The sequence below is a fragment of the Nyctereutes procyonoides genome, unplaced genomic scaffold (assembly GCF_905146905.1).
Source record: "Nyctereutes procyonoides isolate TBG_1078 unplaced genomic scaffold, NYPRO_anot_genome, whole genome shotgun sequence".
Lineage (NCBI taxonomy): Eukaryota > Metazoa > Chordata > Mammalia > Carnivora > Canidae > Nyctereutes > Nyctereutes procyonoides.
This window is the reverse complement of record NW_026575043.1, coordinates 59,445,818-59,471,292: the sequence shown is the minus strand read 5'-3', so window position 1 is coordinate 59,471,292 and position 25,475 is coordinate 59,445,818. Positions and strand designations below refer to the sequence as shown.

Here is a 25,475-nt window from a genome sequence, read left to right as displayed (position 1 = left end):
AAACAACAGAAGAAGCAAACAGAAAACAAATAATAAAATAGTGTCTCCAAGTCTAATCACATCAGTAATTACATTAAATATTAATGGATTAATCTAACTAAAAGACCGACATTGTCAAAATAGACAAATTATAAGACACAAGTATATACTATCTACAAGAGACACTTTAAGTGTAAGGACAAAGATAGATGAATTTGGTAAGGCTACAGAATACAAACTCACTACATAAAAGCCAGCGGTATTTGTACATACAAGCAGTGAAAAATTAGAGAAATGAAAATAAAATCAACAACTCTCTTTATATTTTTTATAAAAATATCATTAAAAACTAAAATGCTAAAGAATACAGTTAACAAAAAAATGTGAAGCCTGAACACTAAAAAACTATGATTTCTGAACAAAATTAAAGATGTATATAAATGGAGAAAGAAGCCATGTTTGTATATTGAAAGATTCAATACTGTTAAGATGGCAATTCTCCATAAATTGATACATATGTGAATCACACGAATATTGAATCCTAGCTAATGATGTGCACAATGAACTACTTAGGGGAAAGTGAACAAATATCTGCACTTTATTTTCAAATGCCTCAAAAAATAAGATGGATTTCTGGATGGAAAGGTAAATGATAAAGCAAGAATAGTAAAATATGGTGGAATCTAAGTGGCAGGGTTAAAAATTTCAACTTTGTCCTATGTCTGAAATTTTTCATAATAAAATGCTGGAAAAATTATAATTATGAAATATTTCCAAAATCTAAAAGACTATGGAGAATAATAAAATGAACAAATGAACACCCACATCTCCCACCAACATGATTAACAAATAAAACACAAAGATACTGCTGAAGTTCCCTGGATGCCTTCAGCCTACCTCCCCCGATGCTGGTGGTTATTACGCTCGTGCATGCTTTATGCCACTGACTAACGTATGAATGCATTTATACATAACAAACAGAATTGTACTGCATGTTCTGAACTGTACCCTACTGTAGGTATGACCTGATAATTTGTTCTTCCCCTTAGCCTTAGATTTTAGAGATGTATCCAACAATTGTGACATGAAATTATTGTATAAATATTTAGCTATCTATTTATCCATTCTCTCTGATGAATGTTTCAGCATCTCAAGACGTGACCTCTCTGAACAGAGGATGGCAACAGGGCACTCAGATTCTGGGAATGGAAAGACCTGGATTCAAAGTCTACTTTTGTGGCTTCATGGCCTTGAGGAAGTCACATATCTTTCTGAGGCTCAGCAGGAAGAGAAGAGGGAGACTAGCTATCTTGTCCTTTCTCTCTCTGCACTGTCTAGTCTCTGATCTATGCCTACCATTGGTCAAACAAAACCAGATGAGAGAGACACTGCACACACACGCACACACACACACACACACATGCACATGTACACACACGCAAATACATACATGCCCATGTATACACACACACACAAAAACAATCATCCAATGATGTTTGGGCTGCCAGACTGGGAGTGATGTACCAAACACATCACTAGATGTAGTGGAGCCATGCCCTGCAAACATTTCAATCAGGGAGATGGTGCTTAAGACTACCCTAAGCAGGGGATCCCTGGGTGGCGCTGCAGTTTGGCGCCTGCCTTTGGCCCGGGGCGCGATCCTGGAGACCTGGGATCGAATCCCACATCGGGCTCCCGGTGCATGGAGCCTGCTTCTCCCTCTGCCTGTGTCTCTGCCTCTCTCTCTCTTTCTCTCTGTGTGACTATCATAAATAAATAAAAATTAAATAAATAAATAAATAAATAAATAAATAAATAAATAAATAAATAATAAAAATAAATTTAAAAAAAAGACTACCCTAAGCAGGGAAAGGAAAGAGGGTCATGAGTCTGGGAACCACGGTCAGGCATGCTCAAGCACCAGACACCTGCAAACACTTAGCACAAAGGAGTGGCGACTGTTACTGCTACTCCACAATGCCCACAGGCAAGAGAACATCCTAAGAGTGGGGGGCTCAGGCCTGGGTTTCCTTGAGTGTATGATAGCCCTGAAGATAATATTCCAACCTCCTAGCATGATTTCCAGGATCAAAGTAATAAAACATTAAAGAATAGCTTGGCCCAGACTAAGCATTCACTAAATTTCTAGCCACCACAGAAATCTAGGTATACTCCAATTTTCCAAAATTGTGACCTGATATAAAGTCACAATTTCTGCACAAATCGAAATCCCCTCTTGTAGCTTAGAATCCTCAAGCCTCTGAAATTGACACCCGTTCCTGCCATCCTCTGCCGGAACTCCCAGACCCCAGTGCACTTGAGAGGGAAAACGAGGCAGAGGTGGGGCTCAGCATCACCTACAAACTAATGGAAATGGGTTTGCTAAATGCAGTGGATTAACATTTGGAACTAGTTAAACGTGCTGTGCAAGTCATGGTTTGTTTGGGAAATAATCACTGCCTTCCATTCTAAACTCTGCCCAAATCGTTGCTCTAAGCTCTAGACTTGATCTGGGCTTCAGAATTACAGATGTCAGGGCACCTGTATCTATGCTCAGTTTCCTCAAGGGAAATCTGACTTTTATTTGGAGAAAAAATTAATAAAGCTTGGATTTTTGGTGCCACCTGAGTAACATTCACCAAATAGGTTGCTATTTGTTTAAGTGTGAAGGTAAGCATTGAGATTATGAACATCCGAAATGGGGAACCATGAGGCAGGTATGGATTTTGAAGAAGGCAGGCCTGGGTTCTGTCACTTTCTGGCTATGTGACCTTTGGGCAAGTGACCTAGTGCTTCCCTGATCCTGAGGTCATGGAAACAGGTAGGTTCCAGAGCTATCATGAGGATGATTCAAGACCACACACATAGAATGTGATGGGAAGTGTGGCACATGACAGGTGCTCATTAAGGAGATGTGGTGGGTATAGGGTCCCCCACAGTAGGTCCTACAGGAAGCCTCCAGAATCCACTTAGATGCTGCTGACAGTGGCACCAAGCATCACAGGCAGAATTGCTGCCAAGTGCCTTCCTATATTTACTCTTACACGGTCATCCTGAAAGACAGGTGCTCTTACAGTTTTATTATATGAGAGGAAGGCAAGGCTCAAAGAAGTGAAGTAACTTGTACAAGGTCACAGAGCCAGTAAGGAGGAGCTGAAATCCGACCACAAGCCTCACTAATTCTAACTACTTCAAAAACTTGTCTCCCAAGAGTGTCCTGGGAGCACTACACTCTTTGATCATACTGCCCTATCCACATACATCCTTTGGTTTTCCTTCAATAGTTAAAAGCTGCCCATCTTCTGCAGCCTCCTCCTCTAGGAAGCCTGCCCTGCTGAACTCCCATGGACTACACTGGTGTTCCTTCTCTGGCATCACTTCCTGACCATACCACTTCAAGGACTTACTCTGTACCTTGTCTTTCTAGGTAATGAATGCTTCAAGTCAAAATGTCAGTCCCCTGAAAGCCTTCTAGACCCCCTGAGGGCATAGACAATCTTCCTTAATTTCAGAACCTCGCAGAAAAAGTCTAATGACTTCTTTGGCCATAACTGCTATTGGCTTACTTCTTTATAAACATTCAAATAAGAATGATCAGGAAGACCAAGACTCTGCTATAAGACTCATTTTTAATTGCTTTATTTAAAAATCACATTTGGGGCACCTGGCTGGCTCATGTCAGTAGAGCATGCGACTCCTGATCTTGGAGTCATGAGTTCGAGCCCCACAATGGTCACAGAGCTTACTTTAAAAAATAAATGAACACAAAAATAAGTCTTTACAAAAACTGCCACATTCTAAGCAAGATTCACTGATGGACACTAAAATTTATGAATGAAAATACAATGGAAGGAAGGATATTTGCATAGTCTCAAAGTATCTTTCCAGATATTATTATTCCTAATTACGGGGGGAGGGGGGGCCAAATTTCCAGTGGAGAAATTGGAAAAACATCACTTCAGCTAAGTAACCAAAAGTCAGCATCACTGGGAATAAGACATAACAATTATCACACGCCTCCAATATGACACTCTGAGGACATGGCACTTTGTTGGCTTTTCTGCCAAATAGGCACATCCTCAACCTAATCACGAGAAAGTCTTAGACGATCCCAAACTGAAGAACACTCTCAAAAGTAACTGGCCAGTATGCTTCAAAAGTATCAGGTCATGAAAAAAGAAAAAAATAAAATAAAAAGACTAAGGAGCAGAATTCATCACACTAAGGAGATATGACACCTCTGTTTAACGTGGGATCCTGGACTGGATCCTGGAGCAGAAAAAGGACATTATGAGAACAACTAGAAGTTTTTAGTAATGCTGTAGATTGATTAATAATTTATACCAATGTTAATTTTCTGGTTTTGATATTCCTGCTGCAATTGTGTGTGATGTTAGCTTTAGGGGAAACGGCAGTTTTTGTAATTTTTCCCAAGTCTAAAATTATTCCAAAACAAAAGGTTTTAAAAATAAATGAAATTTAAATGCACTGCACTCTGTTTGCTTCCATCATGGCACTTAGCACGGGTTTCAATTATGTATGACTTTGCCCATTGCTTGTTTATGGTCTCCCTCCATTGAGAATGTGAACTTGAACATGAGGGAGTGTGAACTCACTCAATACAGCACGTGCTCAACTCCCTTCTCAAAAGAGATCAGGCTGCATGTTCATGGCTGTCTGCAGGTGGAGGATACTTAGAACTTAGTACTATTTTGTTGTTGTTACTGTAATTTATTTTTAACATACCCTTTCATGCAAGCAAGTTATATTGGTTTCTACTCATGCTGTCAAATGTTAGCTTTCCCTTTTAAACATATTTATGAACATTTTGTAAAAGTGACTTGATTTAAAGAAAAATAGTAAATAAAAAGCACAGGAAGGCACACAGATATGACTTGACTTACAAAGGGAGGACACAGTGGCATCTAACATGACAAAAAGAGCCCAAAGGTGGTGTGTGTGTTACTGAAGTTCAGAACATACTGACATATAGCCCATGTGTAATTAGAAACGATGAATCAGTTCTCATGTTATAGGCAAGAGGACACTCTTACCAGAACTGGAGCCTCAGAGTGTCCCAACCTTCAATACTTATGAAACTCATATATTTACACCATGAATTCATATAGTCCTGACAACTTATACTCTTTTTCAAAGAACAATGCCTTCAAATTCATTCATTCATCCAACAAATGTTTACTAAGACTTACTATGTGCCAGGCACTGTGCTAGATGCCTTAGGACACATCCAAGGACACAAAAGTCTCTGCCTCACAGACTTCACATTCTAGAAGGAGGTCAACCATTAATAATAATATATCATGTCACTGACAAAAATACTATGTTCAGAAATCAGAGCAAGGCAAGGGGTAGTGGGACAGGAGTCCAGTGTTAATGGGGAGGGGGCCGGGCGCTTTAGAACACTGGTGGCTACTACTGCTAGAGTAGGAGAATCGTAACAGATGAGCACAAGGAGATGACAGAGCCAGGCCATGCAGGGCCTGCAAGCCAGTGGAAGGACTCTGGCTTTTGCTCAGAGACTTCAGGGGGCAAGGGAAGAGGTGGGGAGGCTCTTGTAGAGAGAGAACCCTGGCCTGTACCTGGGTAACAGCAATGGAGGAAGTTTGATTCTGGATATTTGAAAGGAAGAGCCCCAGGGTCTGCTGTCATTCACATGTTGGGTATCAGAGAATGAAAAAGCCAATCACAGTCATTAGGTGCTTGGGCTGAGCAACCAGAATGATGAGGTGGCTACCAAATGAAACAGAAGAGGGTGCCTGGGTGGGTCAGTCAGTTAAGGGTCCGACTCTTGATTCTGGGTCAGGTCATGATCTCAGGGTTGTGAGATTGAGCCCACACTGGGGTCCATGCTGAGCAGGGAACCTGCTTAAGATTCTCTCTCTCCCTCTCTCTGCCCCCATCACCCTCTAAAAAAGAAAGAAGGGGAGGGAAGGAGGGAGAAAGAAGGAAGAAATGGAAGAACCTGTCTGAGCACAGAGTTGATCCATCATAATCACTTAGAGCATACAGTGTCCAGGTCTGTAGACAGGGAACGATGTCACAGAGAGATTAAGTAACTTACCCAAGGTCACACAGTCGGCATGTGGCAGAGGCAGGATTTGAACACTGGCAGACTGGCTCCAGAGTTCATAATCTTAACCCCCAGGCTCCCCTGCTTATAAGAGGATGGGAGGTTGGCCCAAAAGGCTCTCTGTGCAAGCTGAGAGAGAGCTGTTTTTTACAAATCAGGCATAAAGTTTTCCAGAATCTCTCTGAGCCTCAGGGACTTTATATTTGGAGTAGGGAAATTTCACAGTATTTCAAACTTTCTTGGAAGTCTAACAAAGATCTACCTGAGTCCAGCCTAGCATGGCCTGGCCAGCAGCTCTCAACCCCTCCAAACACTTTACTACCCCTTTGCCGAAAGGCCTTTCAAAGCATGGGTAGACTTAGATACTAATGTGTAACAGAAACTACTTCAATATTAGAGAATAATCAACTCAACTTTCGTTCAAACTGGCCCCAACACAATATGCAGTCTGAAATAGCAATGTGACACGTGAAAACACACACATCTGTCCCCTTTCCACACGTCTTCAGCTCTGAATTTAGATCTCTCAGCAAATCTCGTGCACATCCACGCTTTGATCCAGAGCTTCATCGGAGCCAGAATGAAATATGTCACATTTCATTCATAAAAGACGTGATTAAAACAGACAATCAGTTATATTGGGAAATAACACATTTCCCTAGACCTAAACACAGTGTTTTATTTTGAGAGACAGTAATATACAAATGGACAATTGCCAGACCAAATGTGATAATAAAACTCCGACCCACCGCCTTGCAGCAATCAGGACAAAGAGCCAGACCACAGCCTCTGCAGTCGTCCGCCCAGAAAGGTCTGAATTTGGTGCATGACTGACTGCCCGCGGCCCTTCTTGTCGTCTCTGCTTCCAACTCAGGGCCAGGCAGGAAAAGCCGTCAGGTAAGATGCTCACTTCTTGTTAACCTGCCTTTGGTCTCCCTAAGCCAGCACCCTCCCACCCCCGTGGACCTGGTTTTCCACTATAAGCTCTCCCGCTCCTGCCCACCCTTGAGTCTCTGCCAAACACAAGCAACGGTGATGGACTCCCCCTGGTAGCAAGCTCTGACCAAACAGCCGTTGTTTGTTCTCATTTGGGTGATCCACAATCTCAGTGCATTTTTCTCTGGCCATGAAATAACACATGATAAGGAGAAGTCATACCTAGGAAAGCATTAAGATAGGCGCCTAGACGCTGACCCGGAAAGGTCGTAGAGATCAGTCCCCACCCAGACACACAGAACGGTCCAGAAGAGGGGGCTCAAATGGGAGTTTCTGATCCCCGAATGCAAACCTGTGCCCCACACCAGTGCTGCCCGCCGCATGACCTCAGCAAGAAACCCCTGACCTTTCCAGGTTTGTTTCCGCTTCCACAGAACGGATCTGAATGACACCTTGAAGAGTGTCTGCGATGATACAGCTCGGAGAATGCATATACAGAGGAGCACGGGGCCTGGCACTCCTACATATAAAACCGCAAAGTGTGAGGGGCTCCTGGGAGACAGCCGTTCGCCCTCGGGCTCCTGATATGCCCCGGTCCTGATCTCGGGGCTGTACGGGTCACGACCTCAGGGTTGTGAGCGCCGACAGAGCTTCCCAAGGAGCCCGAGAACCACCGCGGATGCTCGTCCTTGCTCCGGCGCACACTGGGGGGGGGGGGGGGGGGGGGCAGGGACGCCAGCACGCGGTCTGGATGGCGGCGTGGCCCACAGTTCGCAGGCTCCAGGCTGGATGCTTCTCCCCCGGGGCAGCACCGAGGCGCCACAACTGAAGTCTGAACAAAGGTGTGTCGTCCCTCCCCGGCTGCCGCGCCCCCCCCCCCACGCCGCAGCCCCCCCCACGCCGCGGCATCCAAGCCCTGGGGAGAGCTCAGCCCGCCTCGCGGATACCCACGCACAGCGGCCCCTCCTCCCCCAGAGCTGAACTCCCAGGGCGGATCCCCCGACGGCCCATTCCAGATCACACGGCAGCTTCCGCGGGAATCTGCGGGAATCGAGGGTTTCTGCCCCTCGGGGCACCCCCGCCCACGTGTCCTCATCGGCCTCCCGCTCCCGCACGGCTGGAGGAGGTGCACTCCTGGGGGCAGCAGCCGGGAAGGGGCTGCGAGGGAATGAAGCCTGTCCAGGGCCCCCCGGCCCCCGCTGTGTGACCTCGGGCAAGCTACTGACCCCTCTGTGCCTCAGGGGAACAGGGGTGATGGCAGTACTCCCCTCCTCGAGCCGCCAGCATTCCGTGACTTAATGCACGTGAGCAACTCAGAATGTGCCTGGCCCATCCTCAGCCCTCGGGCAAAGCTAGCTAGTACCTGTGCGCCACTTCCCTGGCCCGGCCCCCACGCCTCCCTGACCAGCTGACCCATCTGACCTCCCTTTCCTCAGGCTTCTCACCAGCGATGTTCCCGCTACGCCAAGCCTGGCGAATAAGTGACAACCACTCCAGCTCACGTGGACTTGTAGGGTCGGCCAGGAGTCCTGGGCTCAGTGCTGTGACCGATGAACCGTGTCTGCCCTGCCGAGGCACACAGAGGGAATGCGGACGTGCTGCAATCGATTAGCAGTGTCTGCCACGGCAGAGGGCGGGCAGATGTGCTGTGTCGACTAGCAATGTCTGTAGGGGCAGAAGGCACTTTGAGTGGTATGAGTGCAGAATCCATACCTTTGCCATGCTTGGTGTGGAACAAGCGTCTGATGCTGCCTTGGGCTGAAGGAATCTCTACAGAGCGACAACTGGGCTTTAGACCAAACCAGCCCCAACACTGCAATGACTAGCACAGGGCTGGGTCCACACTAAGTTCTGACTCCATTATCACCAAAACTAACTCAGGAGGCTCCAAACAGACAGTGGGCTTCCTGCAGGCTAATAAGCCCACCTGGGATCTGCCAGAGCCTCAGGATCCTACTGCAGGCCCGAAGGAGCACACCTCCAGACAGGCGTGATCCACACATCGGCCTCCATCAGAATTAGAAGGATCCCATTTCTGACTTCTGTTGCACCCACCCTGGTATCTGAGTACCAGGCAAACACCACAGGCTAACTCAGTGAGGACTCTGTTCCAAGACCTTTACCAACTTGAATCTTCACAGCAACCCCGAGACATACAGCCCGTCGTTATCCCCATCCGCCAGTGAGGGAGCAGAAGTCGAGAGAGGTTAGACGACTCCCCCCAGGGCCACACAGCTGGGACTGGCAGAGCCGCTGCTGCATCCTACTGCTGTTCACGAAGCTCTGTGAGCAAAATCAGCTAGAGAGAGGTTTGTCCCGCGAGCAAAGAAGCTACCCACGTTTTTCAGTCCTCAAACTGCGTCTTCGTCATACAGAGACTGGTTTAATCTACTAAAGGATTCTTTACTGATTGTTCACTTTGATGAAAACCTGAGAGGTCGGAGATGTCTCAGGAAGCTCTTTCCTGCAGTTGGAAAGTGGAACTCATTTACAAAGTTTCCACTTAGAGGCAGCGAGTCAAGGCAGGCAGTGATAGGTTCAGAGTGTCACCTGCCGGCCTGACATGCTGCTCTCAGAGCACTTGTTATTAATCCTGGCTTCTAGAGAACATAGATGCCAGGCCCACGCCCTCAGATCCTGCTTCACTTTGTCCTCTCACAGGGTCTCTATTCTGTGTTGGTCAATTTCCTCACTATGCTGGATATTCAGCAGATTAGTAACACCACGTTTTAACTGACAATTCACTGATGACCAAAAGTTGGCTTCCGTTCCATCCCACCCACCAAAGCCACTTACCTCAGAGTGAAGTGGTCTGCCATAGAGCCGCTGGCCAGAGAGACCAGAAAGGTGGCCGTGTCCCCTTCCCGGACAAGGTTCAGGGGTACTGAGATGACCACGTTCTCATCCAGGCTCACCAGCGACCACTTCAGATCGTCTTGAGTTGGGTAGACTACCACACTCCCAATCCTCTCCCGGGGTGGAGACACCTGCTGGGGGCTGTCCTGGCCTGAGTGGATGTTGTTCTCCCACTTGCCATCCTCCTCCAGTGGACACTGGCCGGCCTGGTCAGCCGGGTAGAGAGTGAAGAAGAGCTCCATGGCAGTGCCCCCCAGCAGGGCCGGGATCTCCTCCTCTGGCTCCAGGTCCAGCCCCGAGCTGAACCACTCGGGCAGCAGCTCCAGCTCAGCCACACACAGCCCTGGATCCCCTCGCAGCCGACAGCTGGCAGCCACCTCCCTGGCCTCAGGGAAGGCAAACATCTTGACGCACGGTAGGTTTTCCTCAGGGTCACTGTCGTCCCAGTCCATCCCCGTGATGTAAAACAAGGTCTGCACTTTGGGTCTGTTGGAGTAGATGGAGCTGTCAAGGATGTGGGATTTCAGCTTCCAGTTGAACGGAAACTTCTCCATGTTTCCAAAGGATGCAGAAGTCAACATGAACTCCTGGGGGATTGTCTTCTCTGCTGAAAATGGGCCATAGCTGGCATTGATGGTTGGGGGGTTCCTGGCCCGGTAGATAAAGAAGGACTCCACCCGGGCCTGCAGACTGGAGTTCCTTGTGACGTCCTGGTTGGCTTCTTTAAGGAAGAAGGCCTCCTCTGCATCAGCAATGTGGAAGCTTGTGGGCAGATAGGCAGGGAGCGAGGAAAACCTCTGCAGGCTATCCACAATGCCTCGGCTCTCCGTCTCTGTGCAAGAAAGGAAAGGAAAGGAAGAATAAAGGCCGGGCCCTGAGATGCCAGGAAACTAACAACAGTGCAGTCTACACCCACTGCTCCAGCAAACCACCCCCGGCCCACAGGGCCTCCCCTAGTCTCAGCACAGGGTTCTTCAGGAATCTTCCAAAACAGCCAGTGTCGAATGGGAAGGAGCTCATGTACCACTGATCCAATAGACTTTGGCTGCATAGTCTCCCCCCTTCTCCACCCAAGGGAAAACATCGCCTCCTCTTATTCTCCAAAGACCCAAGCTCAGAGGATCACAGCCTCTTTGTTAGGTCACCCCACAGAGAGGAGGTTGTGCAACCTGCAAAAGCCCACCCAAGCCAGTATCATGCCATCATATAGGCCATGCTACCACTCCATCGTTTGATAGTTACGCTTCTACTCATCCACCCAAGATGCAGCATCTACGTGAACATTCAGACATCTCCATAATTCTTATTGAAATGAGGGTGAAACTATGGCTCAGCGTTCCCACTTCTAGAAAGCTCTCCTTCTGAAAACCTAGTGGGACTGCGCAGAGGTTGATTTATCTGCAAGGATGTTCATTGCAGCATCATTTTGCATTTCCCACAAACAAACTTAAGAGCACATGTGCTGGAGCCAGAGGCCTGGATCTGAATCCCACCTCTGCCTCTTCCTAACTGAGCCACTTGTGCAAATTAGTTTAACCCCTCTGTGTCTCAAATGTCCTCGTAAATATGCAAGATGTAAATACAAGTTCTACATTGTTGGATTAAGCATTAATGAGTTAGTAATTATGAAGCACTCAGAATACTGCTAACACACATAAATCTCAGTCTTTACCTGCTATTGTTACTATTATTACTATTTATTAGTTGAAAACATTCTAAAGGCTTATCAACAGGAAACTAGATAAACCACAAATTTTTACAGTGGAAAAACAGGCAGGTGTAAGAAAAATAAGGTAGAGTTACATGGACATACTTTAAAAATGTCCACAATAAAAAAAAATGTCCACAATATGTCACTCATTAAGTATAAAAAATTATAAATGTATCCTCATGATCCTACTTGGATTTTTTTAAGATTCCACATGTGTAAAAAAAAAATAAAAAAAAAGATTCCACATGTGTTTGTGTGTGTAAATGTATATACATGTTTGTGTGTCTACAGAACCAAAGAGAAAGGGTTTTGACATCTAGATTTCTACTTTCTTTAAATTTGTTACCACTATGTATTATTTTGTTAACTAAAATATATACATAAACATGTATATGTGTGTATGTATACATCTATGTATGTGTGTGTGTTTCTTTCAGTGGGAAAACACAGACTTCCAACCAGCTTTTCCAAACTTAAGAGAGGCCACCAGGAACCAGGCCAAGAACAGACAGGGCTTCTTCTCTGCCCTAAAATAATAAATCTCCAACCCTAGAGCCAGTGCAAGAAGAAATGCAACCAGGCAGCAGTGTTTAAAATGTAGCATTGGGGGTGAATAAAAGGCAAACAAATACCACTCCATAGACTCTAACTCCTGGTAACTTTTTTTATTGCAGCCATTACAGATTCGCAAAATATACTTTTTTTATTGATTTAATTTGGGGACCCCTTTACAGGCCTGTGCTTGGTGAGCTTTCCTTGCCCAGAGGATGACAAAATTGTAATTAGGAGATTGGGGAGGCTCTACAACTGGGGACGCTCGCAGCTTTCAGCACCCGGCCCGCCCAGCTTCCTTCAAAATGTCTCCTGTTCACTAAATTCTCTGCAAACTCAGCTTGGAAGGCGATCACTCCACGCCTCCAAGTGCATACGAGTCAGTCAAAGCATATACGAATTGTGATGCTGCAAACACTGAAACAGCCATCAAGACCAAAGGTGTGGGTGAGGTCACCATTCTCAACATTTTGACCAACTGCAACAATAAACAGGACGTTGCCTTCGCCTACCAGAGAAGGACCAAAATTGAACTTGCATCAGCACTGAAGTCAGCCTTGTTCAGCCACCTGGAGACTGTGATTTTGGGCCTATTGAAAACACTTGCTCCATATAATGCTTCTGAATTGAAAGCCTCCATGAAGGGGCTGGGGACTGATGAGGACTCCCTCTCATTGAGATCTGCTCAAGGAACAACCAAGAACTTCAGGAAATTAACAGAGTCTACAAGGAAATGTACAAGACCAACCTGGAAAAGGACATAATTTGCAAAGGGTAGAAGAGCAGAGGATGGCTCTATCATTGATTTGATTGATTGACCAATATGCCCGGGATCTCTATGATGCTGGAGTGAAGAGGAAAGGAACTGATGTGCCTTGGTGGATCAGCATCATGACCGAGAGGAGTATGTGTCACCTCCAGAAAGTAATTGAAAGGTACAAGAGCTACAGCCCTTATGACATCCTGGAGAGCATCAAGAAGGAGGTCAAAGGAGACCTGGAAAATGCTTTCCTGAACCTGGTCCAGTGCATTCAGAACAAGCCCCTGGATTTTGCTGACCGACTGTATGACTCCATGAAGGCCAAGGGGACTCATGATAAAGTCCTGAGTAGAATCATGGTCTTGGGACGCCTGGGTGGCTCAGTGGTTGAGCATCTGCCTTTGGCTCAGAACGTGATCCTGGATTCCTGGGATCGAGTCCCGCATCGGGCTCCTTACATGGAGCCTGCTTCTCCTCCCTCTGCCTGTGTCTCTGCCTCTCTTTCTGTGTCTCTCATGAATAAATAAATAAAATCTTTAAAAAAAAAATAGAATCATGGTCTCTCGCAGTGAAGTGGACATGTTGAAAATTAGGTCTGAATTCAAGAGAAAGTATGGCAAGTCCCTGTACTACTACATCCAGCAAGACACCAAGGGCGACTACCAGAAAGCGCTGTTGTACCTGTGTGGTGGGGATGACTGAAGCCCACCACAGCATGAGCGTCTAGGAGTAATGCCCCTTTGTTTCCAGCTAACAGTTCTAGAAAATAGCTTGTGACTAACAGTCCCCTTATGCCAGTCCCTGTGAAGATGGCATTAGCATAGCCCCCTCCCCATCCTTATTTTAGTTGCCTAAGCATTGCCTGCCTTTCATGCCTAGTCTCTCCTTTTAGCCAAAGAAATGAACATTCCAAGGAGTTGGAAGTGAAATCTATGATGTGAAACACTTTGCCTCTTGTGTACTGTGTCATAGCAGATGAATAACTAAATTTTTAATTTAAAAAAAAAAAGGAGACTGGGGAAAAGATACAACCATGTAGGGATGGATGCATCCATTCTCCCAGAAGGTGTTCAGGATGCAATTTCTCCACAAAACACTGCATGATCTCACTAGCATGTGTAACCTAAAATAGTTAGATCCTTAGAAGCAGACAATGGGACAGTGATGGCCAGGAGCTGGGGTTGGGGAGAGGAAGTGGGGAGGTGTTAGTCAAAGGGTACAAAATTTCAATCATGCAAGATGAATAATCTCTGGAGATCTGTAGAACATGTGACATGGTTAACAAATCTGTGTTGTATGCTGTAATTTGCTAAGAGGATAGATTTTTTTAAAGATTTATTTTCTTGTTTATTTATTTATTTATTCATGACAGACACAGAGAGAGAGGCAGAGACACAGGCAGAGGGAGAAGCAGGCTCCATGCTGGAGCCCGACGCGGGACTTGATCCCGGGACTTCAGGATCCCGCCCTTGGCCAAAGGCAGGCGCCAAACCGCTGAGCCACCCAGGGATCCCCGAGGATAGATTTTAAATTAAACACACACACACACACACACACACACACACACACACACACACACACGGTAGCAATGCAGAGGTAATGTATATGTTAATGAGCTTGGTTGTGATTATGTATACATGAGTAGTTGTATCAAAGCATCAATTTTTATACCTTAAATATATATACTTTTATATGTTAGTGAGGAAGGTACGAAGGAAGAGAGGGAGAGAAGAAGGGAGGGGCTTTTCAAGTGTCATCAATATGGCCAGTCTTGTCTCAGATTAATTACTGGAGAAGCAGGGTTATTACCCACCCACTCTTCTAATTATCCATCTAACTATATTTATTACTCATTTGTCTTATTTCCACCACTGTGTCATGTAGGGCTACCACAGGGACAAGGCAGATGTGATTCTTGCCCCATGAAGCTGGCAAACCCTAAAGGAGGGCTCATCTAACATGGAACAATTAGGGAACAGAGGATTAACACCCCTAAAAACATCCATCCCAGAAATTCCCCCCCTAGCAATTGTGCTAGGATAATAATCCAGAGATCAGTAAGGAGATTAGTGTGCAAGTATGTTCACAGGCATGGTTTACCACAGCAACACTCTGAAAACAACCTAAAAACCCATCAAGAGGGAAATGACTAAGTAAATGATGAAAACCATACTGTGTGTAGGACACTAAGTGCTCATCAACACCACGACTTCAACAAATACGGAGCGTCATGAGAAAATGTTTACAACATATTAAGTGAAAAAGCAGACATCAAAACTCTATTTAAATTATTCCAAATCTGTTTATAATTATGCACATAATATATATTATGTAGAACATATATGCTTACCCACATAAATACGCATACCATATACTGACTTCCATGATCCAGACATACATTTCTTCCAGGATGTAACCTATGGATTGGGTAGGATTTGGATGGAACACAGAGGGGGAGTGGGAAATGACTTTGAAGAATTAGCCTCATCTAAAGGAAAGTTTTAGCTACTGCCACCACCAAGGGGCAATTTGTATTTTGACAATGTCAAGCAATGCAGAAGCACCATTTCATATGAAATTTAAATTAGTTTTTTGTTGGTTTATTTCCCATCTCCAAACCAGGAATTTAAATTCTAGGTGAATCTGACCATGAAATAATTGGCAACAAGGGAACATCTGCCTTTAGCCGCATGACAGCACCCTTGTGCAGAGCAAAATGGGCACCCAGCTGACCAGATCTGGGAAGTAGAGTGGGTCCAAATTTTACCTTCTCATAAAATTTAGGGGAAGAGCAAGGCCAGGTTTAAATTCTGACTTATTTAAAATCATGGAAAAAGAAATTAAAATATGTGCAGAGTTTAGTATGCTCTTTTTTCATTGTGGATTTTTAAAATCATTTATGTCAATATTTTATACCTCTCAAAAATTGATTTACTAGAAATTTAAAGCTGTGCCTCCTCTCTTGTTTATTGTGGCCAAAGCCTGCATTTTATCTGAAATAACAGTGTGAGGTTTACAGTCCCACCACCCCACCATAACTCAAGCAAAATGCAGTACAAATTTTGTCTGAAAGCTTATATGGAAAGCCATAAACATCGGCTGCCAGGGTCTCATTTTGTCCTCGAACCAGATTGCAACAAAATATGATATCCAAATTTAGGAGTATTTTATAAAGCCATGGGACTGTATGCTGAGAAATACATCCATGGCTTGAGAAGCTACCACTCACTCCTCCCTCTGGTCCCCAAGTGTCATCTAGTGGCACCATTCTTGGTCCCATTGGCAGGTAGACCATGTGGCCTGAATTAATGAGCCCCTATTCAGTCAGCTGATTTCCTAGAGGACTACTCACCACCCATCCAAAGGAGGTAGGTCCTGAGAGCATAAAATGAGGGAGTCCAAGAGCACAAGCTAAGCCAGAGGGATGCTCTGTGGCTTTAGCAGAGAACCTTCCAGTATGAAGCATTCTACAGGGCACAGGGCACCAGGAACCCTGGCAGGGACTCTGTGACCCCAAGTGCATGAATGGACATCACTGCTGTGTCTGGCACACAAAAAATATTCCTGGACATGTGCCTTGGTTAGGACTGGTAGGACCTGTAGTCTCGAGCCCCAAGATGGTGCAACCCACAGGCTCAGTTTCTCCTGACCTGGTAGCTAATTATCAATCTTGTGGCTCAGTTTCTCCTGACCTGGTAGCTAATTATCAATCTTGTGGCTACTGGTCACCCACCAAAGGGTAACAGCCGGTTACATTTCTGCAGCTGAATCTCTTCTAATTCACACAAGACAACTCGGGGATAGACAGCCAGCTGTAGAAGGCTCTCCTTCCAGTGGGCCAGGTGGCCAAGTCTTCGAAAAACACCAGCAACAGACATCCCTCACTGATCTTGCCTCACGCTGGCAAAGTGTGGCCCTGACTTACAGCTGATAATTTTCAACCCTGGTTGCACAGGAGATACGCAGGGTAGGAAACATATAAATCATACCTGGGCCTCCCCACCAATTTGATTTAGATGGTCTCAGCGGGGGGGTGGGGGGAGGGTGCATTTTTTTCTGTGTTCCCTAGGTGACCCAACCAAACAACAGACACTACTCAGTAGGCAGTAGGTGCTTTGTGTCTACCTAAAAATTAACTCATTAATTGCCTTGAGGGCAAGTGTTGGGTCATATGCTAACAAGTTCATTAAGGTTTAGATAGGACTATAAATTATAGTGATAGAAAAACATAAAATACAGAGAAGGGCCAATGCAATCATTGTCAACATCACAATTTACATAATCCTCATGATGTACCTTCTTACAGGTAGTAACTCTTCATCTTTATTTTGGTTAGGAGGATTTGATGATTGTCCCGGCTTGTAGATGGAGAAACCGAGGCACCGAGGGTTATGTGACCTGCCTGAGATCACACAGCTAGTAAGCAGCAGAGGTAGGATTCCATCCAAGCAGGTCAGCTCCAAGCAGAGCTCGTGGTCCCTACGTTCTGCTGCCACAGGACAGCTCAGCAAGCAACATCTACACCATAAGAGCATGAGCCAAAGGAACTGCCAATGTGCCTCTGAACTGCCCAGCTCTCAAAACACAAGATGAGGTCACTAGTTGGACACCGACCATAAGATGGAAGGACTCTTGTCCTTTTGCAAGAAGCAAAGCTTTTCCTGGCTCTGAGAGATTCCTCTGTGGGGCACTCCAGAATGGCCCGAGGAGACATGATAGCACCTTACAACACCCTGCAAGCATACTAGCATGCTTCCTTTGGGTGCTCCTGCCTATAAGGCGGGATGTAGCCATGACAGACAATCAAGCAAAAGCCATTCTACAGAGAACAAAGACAACGGAGTGTGGGCCAGGAGAGCGGACAGCTGGTGGAAGGTCCAGTCTGATAGAAAGGTAAAATCCAGACTATGATCATAAAGAATCCTACCCTTCCACTCCCCTCCAGGAACAGGCTTCCTTACCAAACCAGCCAAGGTCTTAGAAAGAGGCAGGACACTGGAGATTATATCCTCAGGCAAAATCTGGGGGTACAAATATTCTATATAGACAATAAAAGGCCAATTCACAATATTTAGAACGTAACAGAGGGATCCGTGGGTGGCGCAGCGGTTTGGCGCCTGCCTTTGGCCCAGGGCGCGATCCTGGAGACCCGGGATCGAGTCCCACATCGGGCTCCCGGTGCATGGAGCCTGCTTCTCCCTCTGCCTATGTCTCTGCGCCTCGCTCTCTCTCTCTCTGTGACTATCATAAATAAATAAATAAATAAATAAATAAATAAATAAATAAATAAATATCTTAGAACATAACAGAATATCAATCTTTTCATTCATGATGTGTAGCACTGCTTTTATGCCAAGAAAGCTCTCCCCGTATCCCAAGATCAAATACATGCTCACGGAGACTTTCACCTAGTTTTCTGTGGGTAGGTGTATGTAGACACAGGTGTGTGTCTATATTTTTACATTTAATTCTTCTTTATTGAGGGATGTTTGACAATTAAAAATTGTAGACATTTAAGATGTACACTTTGGAGGTTTGATACACATATATATTGTGAAATAATCACCACAACCAAGTTAATTCATCTCAGAGGGTGATGGGTATGTGAATTAGCTTGATTTTTTTTTTCTTTTTCTGGTAGTGAGATTACAGATGTCCCCTCTTTGTGGATTTCAGGTATTACATTTAACTCTTGAATTCATCTGAAAAGTCTCTAGGTGTATAACATAAATGGAGAATCTGTTGGCAGCAGATAATTAGCTTTCACTGAATCATCAGTAGAAGTATTTTACTTCCCAGTTTGGAGGTGGAGGAGAGTTATCAAAAAACTTGGGGATGGAGTCTATAAAAGTAATTAAGTTAAAATGAGGTCACCAGGGCAAAGCCTAATCTAGCACTACTTCTAGGACACACACGCATATGCATGTATGTGTACACACACACGCACACACACACACACACACACACACAGCAAAGACCGTATGAGGACACAGGAAAAGCTGTCTATAAAACAAGCAGAGAAGCCTCAAAGAAATCAACATGCTGCTACCATGATCTTGGGCATCTAGCCTCCAAAGTTGTGACAAAATAAATTCCTTTTTTTTAAACCACTCAGTTTGTGGTACTTTGTTATGGTAGCCCTAGCAAATTCACACAGGGGTTACTATTTTATATCAAATTTTTATTAGCTAGGCTTGCGCATTTTTTGCCTTCCACATGAACTGTAGAATCATTTTGTCAGCTCCCATGCCAGAACTCAAGCAGACTCTTACTGGAGGCAAAGCTCTGCATATGGGGGTTATGAACACCCTTCAACTTTCTGATATATGTTTTATGTATTTTCAAACTAAGAGGAATATTGACATTTTTTCCTTTAGAAAGAAAGACATGGAATTTGATTTTAAGTGGTAGACTAAACACATTTCCCTGCATTCCCAAAGAAACCACACAGAAATAAAAGCATAAAAGTACAAAAAAGGAATAAACTTATTATCTTGAGAAACGAAGGAAGGCTATCCAAAAATATTCCAACAAGTCTATGGAAGACAACAAGTGGCTGAAGGTGGGACACCCACTCCAGGCAGACCTGCTCCCAACTGTCCCCTCCCTGAGTAAAGGGAGAATACTTAGCCCTTCTCTGAGGAGATTACATTAACCTTGAGAGAAATGTCAGACATCCAAGTGTGGTGGGTGCTGGTGCTCTCGTCCTGAGAGGGAATGCAGGTGGGGCAACCGCCATGCAACATGAGGACCAAAGGTACATAATGAGAAAGTAAGGCAGGAAGTCAGAAAAGAGCTAGCCACGACATGAGATAGAAGAATAAACTAAATAAAATAAGCTCCTACTTGCCTAAGCCCCCGTGGCCATTGGTTTCTGTTACCGGCAGCCAAATACAATGCTAACTGGTAAGAAAACAGAGCAGGAAGGTGTATGCATTAGCTTAATCCTCCTCTCTCATACAAAGAGCACTACTGTCTAAACATGTTAATGCAAGGAGCAGGCGTAGAATAGTACCTCTGTAGAGTTATTAAAATAATCACCAGCAGAACTGAAAGCAGAAATGGCTGGCCCCCACTGGCTTTGGGGACAGAGATCAAAGACACAAAGGGATAGAAGATTATTGCTTTCTTTGGAAGTTACGCTGTATCATTTTATTGTCCCATATGCACTCAGGACTGTGACGATGAGCAGGCTTTGTCTGCACAAACCCGAAACCAGCCAAGCAGGGGAGGGCAGCATTGAACAGTGCTGGAAATTGGAGCAGGGGAGCAAGGGGACAGCAGCTTTAGTCTAGACAATGAAGCATCGTGTCGGTGGGAGAAGTGGCTACCTGTCAGAAAAAGTCTTCCCAACCATAGTATTGTATATGGCTGCTCAACCAGGAACTTGCCCAGCCTCTCCTGCATCCAGTGACCGGGGCACCAGTACTGGCCAATGAAATATAAGTGTTGCATATTATGAAGCTAAAATTGTTATCTTTTACCTTCCAGTAGGGAGAAAAGGAGGAGTCTGAGGCCCCAGTCATGGCAGATCCATGAGGTGGAAGGAGCCTGGGCCCCCGAGTCTCTGCCTGGAGGAGAGCCTACCAACCGTGACCACCTAAATTGGATGTGAGCGAGAAATCATCTAGTGTGCTAAGCCATGGCTGAGTTTTGTTCACTTGAGCAGCTAGCAATACCGCTCTACAACCACAGTGTCTACACTAACAATTTGAACAGTTGTGGTCCTGCCCCTACCAAAAATTTAAAACAAATCACATATCTCTTCCTTTGTGTGAACTGGGCTTTTGTTAGTGCAAAAGAGAAAGATGTTCAGAGAAACAAAATGAGGGGCTGTTAAGCCAACATGAGAGATTTCCATGGGCACCAGATGTAGAAAGAGCATTATTAAACGGATTATATAGATCTTAGTGACAGTAATTTTGACCTCCTATAGGCACCGTCAGCTGTTAAACAGTAGGAAATGTTGATGACCTTGTTCTAATTTCCATTTATATTTATTCTAAATTGGACACCTCAGAGATTGTTTAAATAAAAAAGGGAAATTCACTAAGTAATGCTGACAGCTTTGCTCCTGTCTGCTAGGGAGGCTGCTGAGGCTCACTAGAGGCAAAGGGACAGCCAGGCTGGACCCCCAGGCCTGCCACCGACTCAACTGATGTACCCAGACAAGTCATTTCATCCCTCTGAGATTCAATTTCCCTCTGTGTCAAATGGGGTGCCACCTCCTGCAACCTTCCCTGCCACCAAAAGGAAACCTAGCATGTGACTTATTACCGTATAACTCCATTTACAGGAATGTCGCATGAGGAGTCCATTTGCTTTGGACTTCTCACTTGTTCAGACCTGAGTCTTGTTAATGTCCACTCATTGTTGATATCAAAAGTGATTCTTGGGGCGCCTGGGTAGCCCAGTCAGGTAAGCATCTGACTCTTGATTTTGATTCAGGTCATGATCTCAGGGTCATGAGACGGAGCCCCATGTCTGACTCTGTGCTCAGCAGGGAGTCTGCGAGAGATTCTCTCTCCCTCCCCCTGTGCCCCTCCCCCAACTTGTGCTCACATGCTCTCCCTCTCAGAAAAAAAGAGGGGGGGGAAAAGTGATTCTTTCAGGTCACAGAAAATCCATACCAAGTCTAAACAAAAATGGAATTTAATGGCAGTCAGAACTGGGGAGTGTAGGAGTGGGCTAGTGTCAGGCCTGGCAGGATTCAACATCTAAGAAACGTCATTGACATGGATCTTCACAAATTCTTCAACTGGAAAGTGCACACACAAATGGTACATCCACTGAATGGAATAGTACTCAGCAATAAAGAAAAGCAAAGGATGGATACACAACATGGATAAGTTTCAAACATATGCCCATGAATGAAATAAAGCAATCACAAAAAGCTACCTCCTGTATGATTTCACTTAGGTGACATTCTAGAAAAATCTCAACTACAGGGATGGAGAATAGGTCATAGACTGCTAAGAGTTACAGGCTGGGGAAGGTCTGACTACAAAACAAAAATTTTTAAAGGACTGGGGAGGAGGTGATGGAACTGCTCTGTATCCTGGTTGTGGTGGTGCTTACACAAAGCTACACGTGTCAAAAACTCATAGATCTATATGCCAAAAAGCAAATTTTACTGAAAGTAAATTTTAAAAGTTGGGTTTTTAAAAAAGATTTTATTTATTCGAGAGGGAGAGCGCACAAGCAAGGGGAGGGGCAGAGGGAGAGGGAGAAGCAGACTCCTCGCTGAGTAGGGAGCCTGATGTGGGACTTCATCCCAGGACTCTGTGATCATGACCTGAGCTGAAAGAAGACTTAACCACCTGAGCTACCCCGATGCCCCTTAAAAGTTATTTTTTAAGATGCATTTTTTCTTCCCTCACTCTGCTCTCTCTCACAGAGCTGGTTTCATTCTCAATATGCACATAACAGCATGATTAGCATCACCAAGCCTCAATTTTCCTTCCTTCACATGCAACAAGACCATGTTGCAAGGAAGAAGCAAGCAGAGCATCTCCTTGTCTCTGACAGGTCACATGCTCATCCCTGAACCAATGACTGTGGCCAGAGGAATAGCCTGTTCCAATTGGTGCAGGCAAAGTCCTGTGTCTCTTCCCAAGAGCTTGGAGCTACAGGAGCCCCAGCTAAAGTATCACATGGTTGGGGAGGGTCCCCCCAAAGCAACAGTAGGGTACCATTTTGACAAGAAGAATGAGGATGTTCTTTGTATGAAGCAACACAAAAATCCACTCAGTTACCAAACGGAACAATTCCCACTAAGTCAAGTCCGATTTCTTTACTGTTAGTGCTACTCTCAACAATGTTGGTCTGGGAAAAAAGATATCAGGAATACACCTGGGGTCACAAACCAGACATTTTTAGTGACCATGCAGAACAAATGAGTTTAACCTTTAGAGTCTGACATACTCCATTTGAAACACAAGGTGGATAATCTGAACCCAGGGCCCCCCAAAAAACCAACATCCACTGCAGGGCTGATATGTTTACTTTAGAATACTGAATCTTCACAGTGATCTCAGCAGGCAGTGATAAAACAGAGACCTGGTCCCAAGATCAGAAAGGCCCATGGTTGTTTTAATCCTCTGTTGTCCCACTCCACACCTCTGAAATTCTTCTTTTTTTTTTAAAGATTTATTTATTTATTTATTTATTTATTTATTTATTTATTTATTTATGATAGACATAGAGAGAGAGAGAGAGAGAGAGAGAGAGAGAGAGAGAGGCAGAGACACAGGAGGAGGGAGAAGCAGGCTCCATGCCAGGAGCCCGATGTGGGACTTCGATCCCAGGACTCCAGGATCGCGCCCCAGGCCAAAGGCAGGCGTTAAACTGCTGAACCACCCAGGGATCCCCCACCTCTGAAATTCTTAAGAGTTTATCTTTAAACTTGTGCTTTGTAAGTGCAGAATAACGGGACAAGGAAGCAGGCACACAAGCATGCCCACACTATGCTCATCTACTGGCCCTTCCTGCTCTGTTTGCACACGGCATTCCAGATGCCCCAGGAGCGAGATTTCCAGTGGACCCACCACATGGGGAGATTAGTGAGACCCAAAGCAAGCAAAAATGACTGTGCTGCATCTAAGACACATTAGCAGGGGCACTGACAGCTCAGAAAAAGCCATGCTCTCCTTTCAAACCAGGACTTTCTTCAAATGCAGAAAAAAATGACAAAGTGCTACAGTGTGCTAATCAAGTGCAGTAGACACAGCTGAGTTAGTTCTGTGCAGAATTTCCATGGTCGTGAAAAGAACAAAATGCATATGCAAGTATGAGCTACAAAATATGACTGGTGTTGTTTTAAGGATTCTGCCTATGGGTTAATTGCTCTTATATTTGCATTTAAAACTGGTACTGTACCATAAAAAATGAATGGTACATCACATAAACAGAATGAAAGATTAAAATCCTACGACCACCTCAGGAGAGGCAGAAAAAGCACTGGACAATGCAGTGAAACACTACTAACCCAGGCTAGCTCAGGTCAATCCAAAATCATTCGTGGAATATCTTTCCTTCTCTTAACTTTTTCAATACAGACTACTCTTTTCAAACATGCAAAGTGGGACACCTGGGTCCCTCAGGGGTTGAGCATCTACCTTCGGCTCAGGACGTAACCCTGGTTCAGGGATTGAGTCTCGCATTGGGCTCCCTGTGAGGAGCCTTCTTCTCCCCCTGCCTAGGTCTCTGCCTCCCTCTGTGTGTCTCATGAATAAAAACAAACTAAAAATTAAAATTGAAAAAAAACATGCAAAGTAACTAGAGGAAAGGTAACAATTGTCTGGTCTTTGTGGCTGGTAGCTAGAGAATCTGCTTTAATAAATCTTTAAGACTTTCTTGTGGGGGGGGGGACAGCTGGGCGGCTCAGTTGGTGAAGAGTCTGACTCTTGATTTTAGCTCAGTTCATGATCTCAAGGTCATGAGACTGAGCTCCACAAGGGGATCCATGCTGAGCATGGAGTCTGCTTAGAATTCTCACTCTGCCTCTGCCCTTCCCTCTGGCTCATGCTCCCTCTCTCTCTCTCAAAATTAAAAAAAAAAAAAATACTTTTTTAAGCGTTAAGAGTTTAAACAGCATGATCTCTGGGTCCTTCAACATTTCTTCCACAATCCTATTAACTATTCAGTTGCTTGAAATTCCTATTTCACCTACCATTTTTTGAAAAAAGCCCATTTCCTGTCTGCATTAATTTCTCACAACAATTAAGCAAGTAAAGGAGTCGGGGGTGCAGGGAGTGCAGAGCAGTGGTTAAAAGACAAGCAGAGGGCGAGGTCTGCCTCTGAGGAACTTAACACTTTAATTGAGAAGGGAGGACGAATCTACATTTAAGAACTGGTAATAACAAAGATAAATAATGTATCGTTAACTTGCCTGATACAGGTTATTTGTGTTGCCAAATCTCAGAGACAGAATATATCAACACTGGTTATCACAAGTTTGCCATTAGTACTATCCAATGAATGAAATACTGGCAGTAATAATAATAATAATAATAATAATAATAATAATAACTGAGGAATCCTCTTGACACTGTTAACCTGCTTCATGTGTATTAGCTCTTTACACATTTATTCTTTACACAGTTCTGTGAGACAGGGTATTAGTCTCATATTAATTTTTAATATAATTAAATAATTTTGTAGTGCTGTGTCCACTTTATAGGTTAAAGAAGGAAGGCACACAGATGTCAAGAAACATGCCTAAAGTCACAAAGCGCATAAAGGGTGGCGTCCAGGCTCTATCCACCGTCCTTTCTGCAGGCTCCTGGAACCTATAATGCTTCTGCCTTTCTTCCTTCTGTTTGGCTTCAGGGCTGCAGTGGCCCAGACTCAGTCACCTCCTTTCTCCTAAAGCAAACAGGGCTCCATGATTGCCTGTGACTGACAGTATGTCCCAAAGTCTGCAGGCTGAAACCCATAAAGAACACCAGGGAAGGAGTGGGAACTCCGTCCCCACACCAGCCCTGGGGGGCTATGCAAGGAGCTCTTGTTATGGGTAAACTTGCTTCTTAGCAAGAGCTCTGGGAGGTCCCAGGTGGGGACAAAACAAAAACTCTCAGCTCCTCTTTTCT

General features: G+C 44.8%; 1 protein-coding gene and 1 pseudogene across 1 annotated transcript in view; one reads left to right on the top strand and one right to left on the bottom strand.

Moving 5' to 3' along the window:
• The window catches only part of TMEM132B (transmembrane protein 132B), a 371,639-nt gene that overhangs the window by 209,764 nt on the left and 136,400 nt on the right, over positions 1-25,475 (bottom strand). Inside the window, exon 2 of the mRNA XM_055323120.1 lies at positions 9,803-10,694. Coding sequence (XP_055179095.1) covers positions 9,803-10,694 — 892 coding nt within the window. The remainder of the gene's footprint in view (positions 1-9,802; positions 10,695-25,475) is intronic.
• On the top strand, positions 12,416-13,608 carry LOC129508145 (annexin A2-like; annotated as a pseudogene).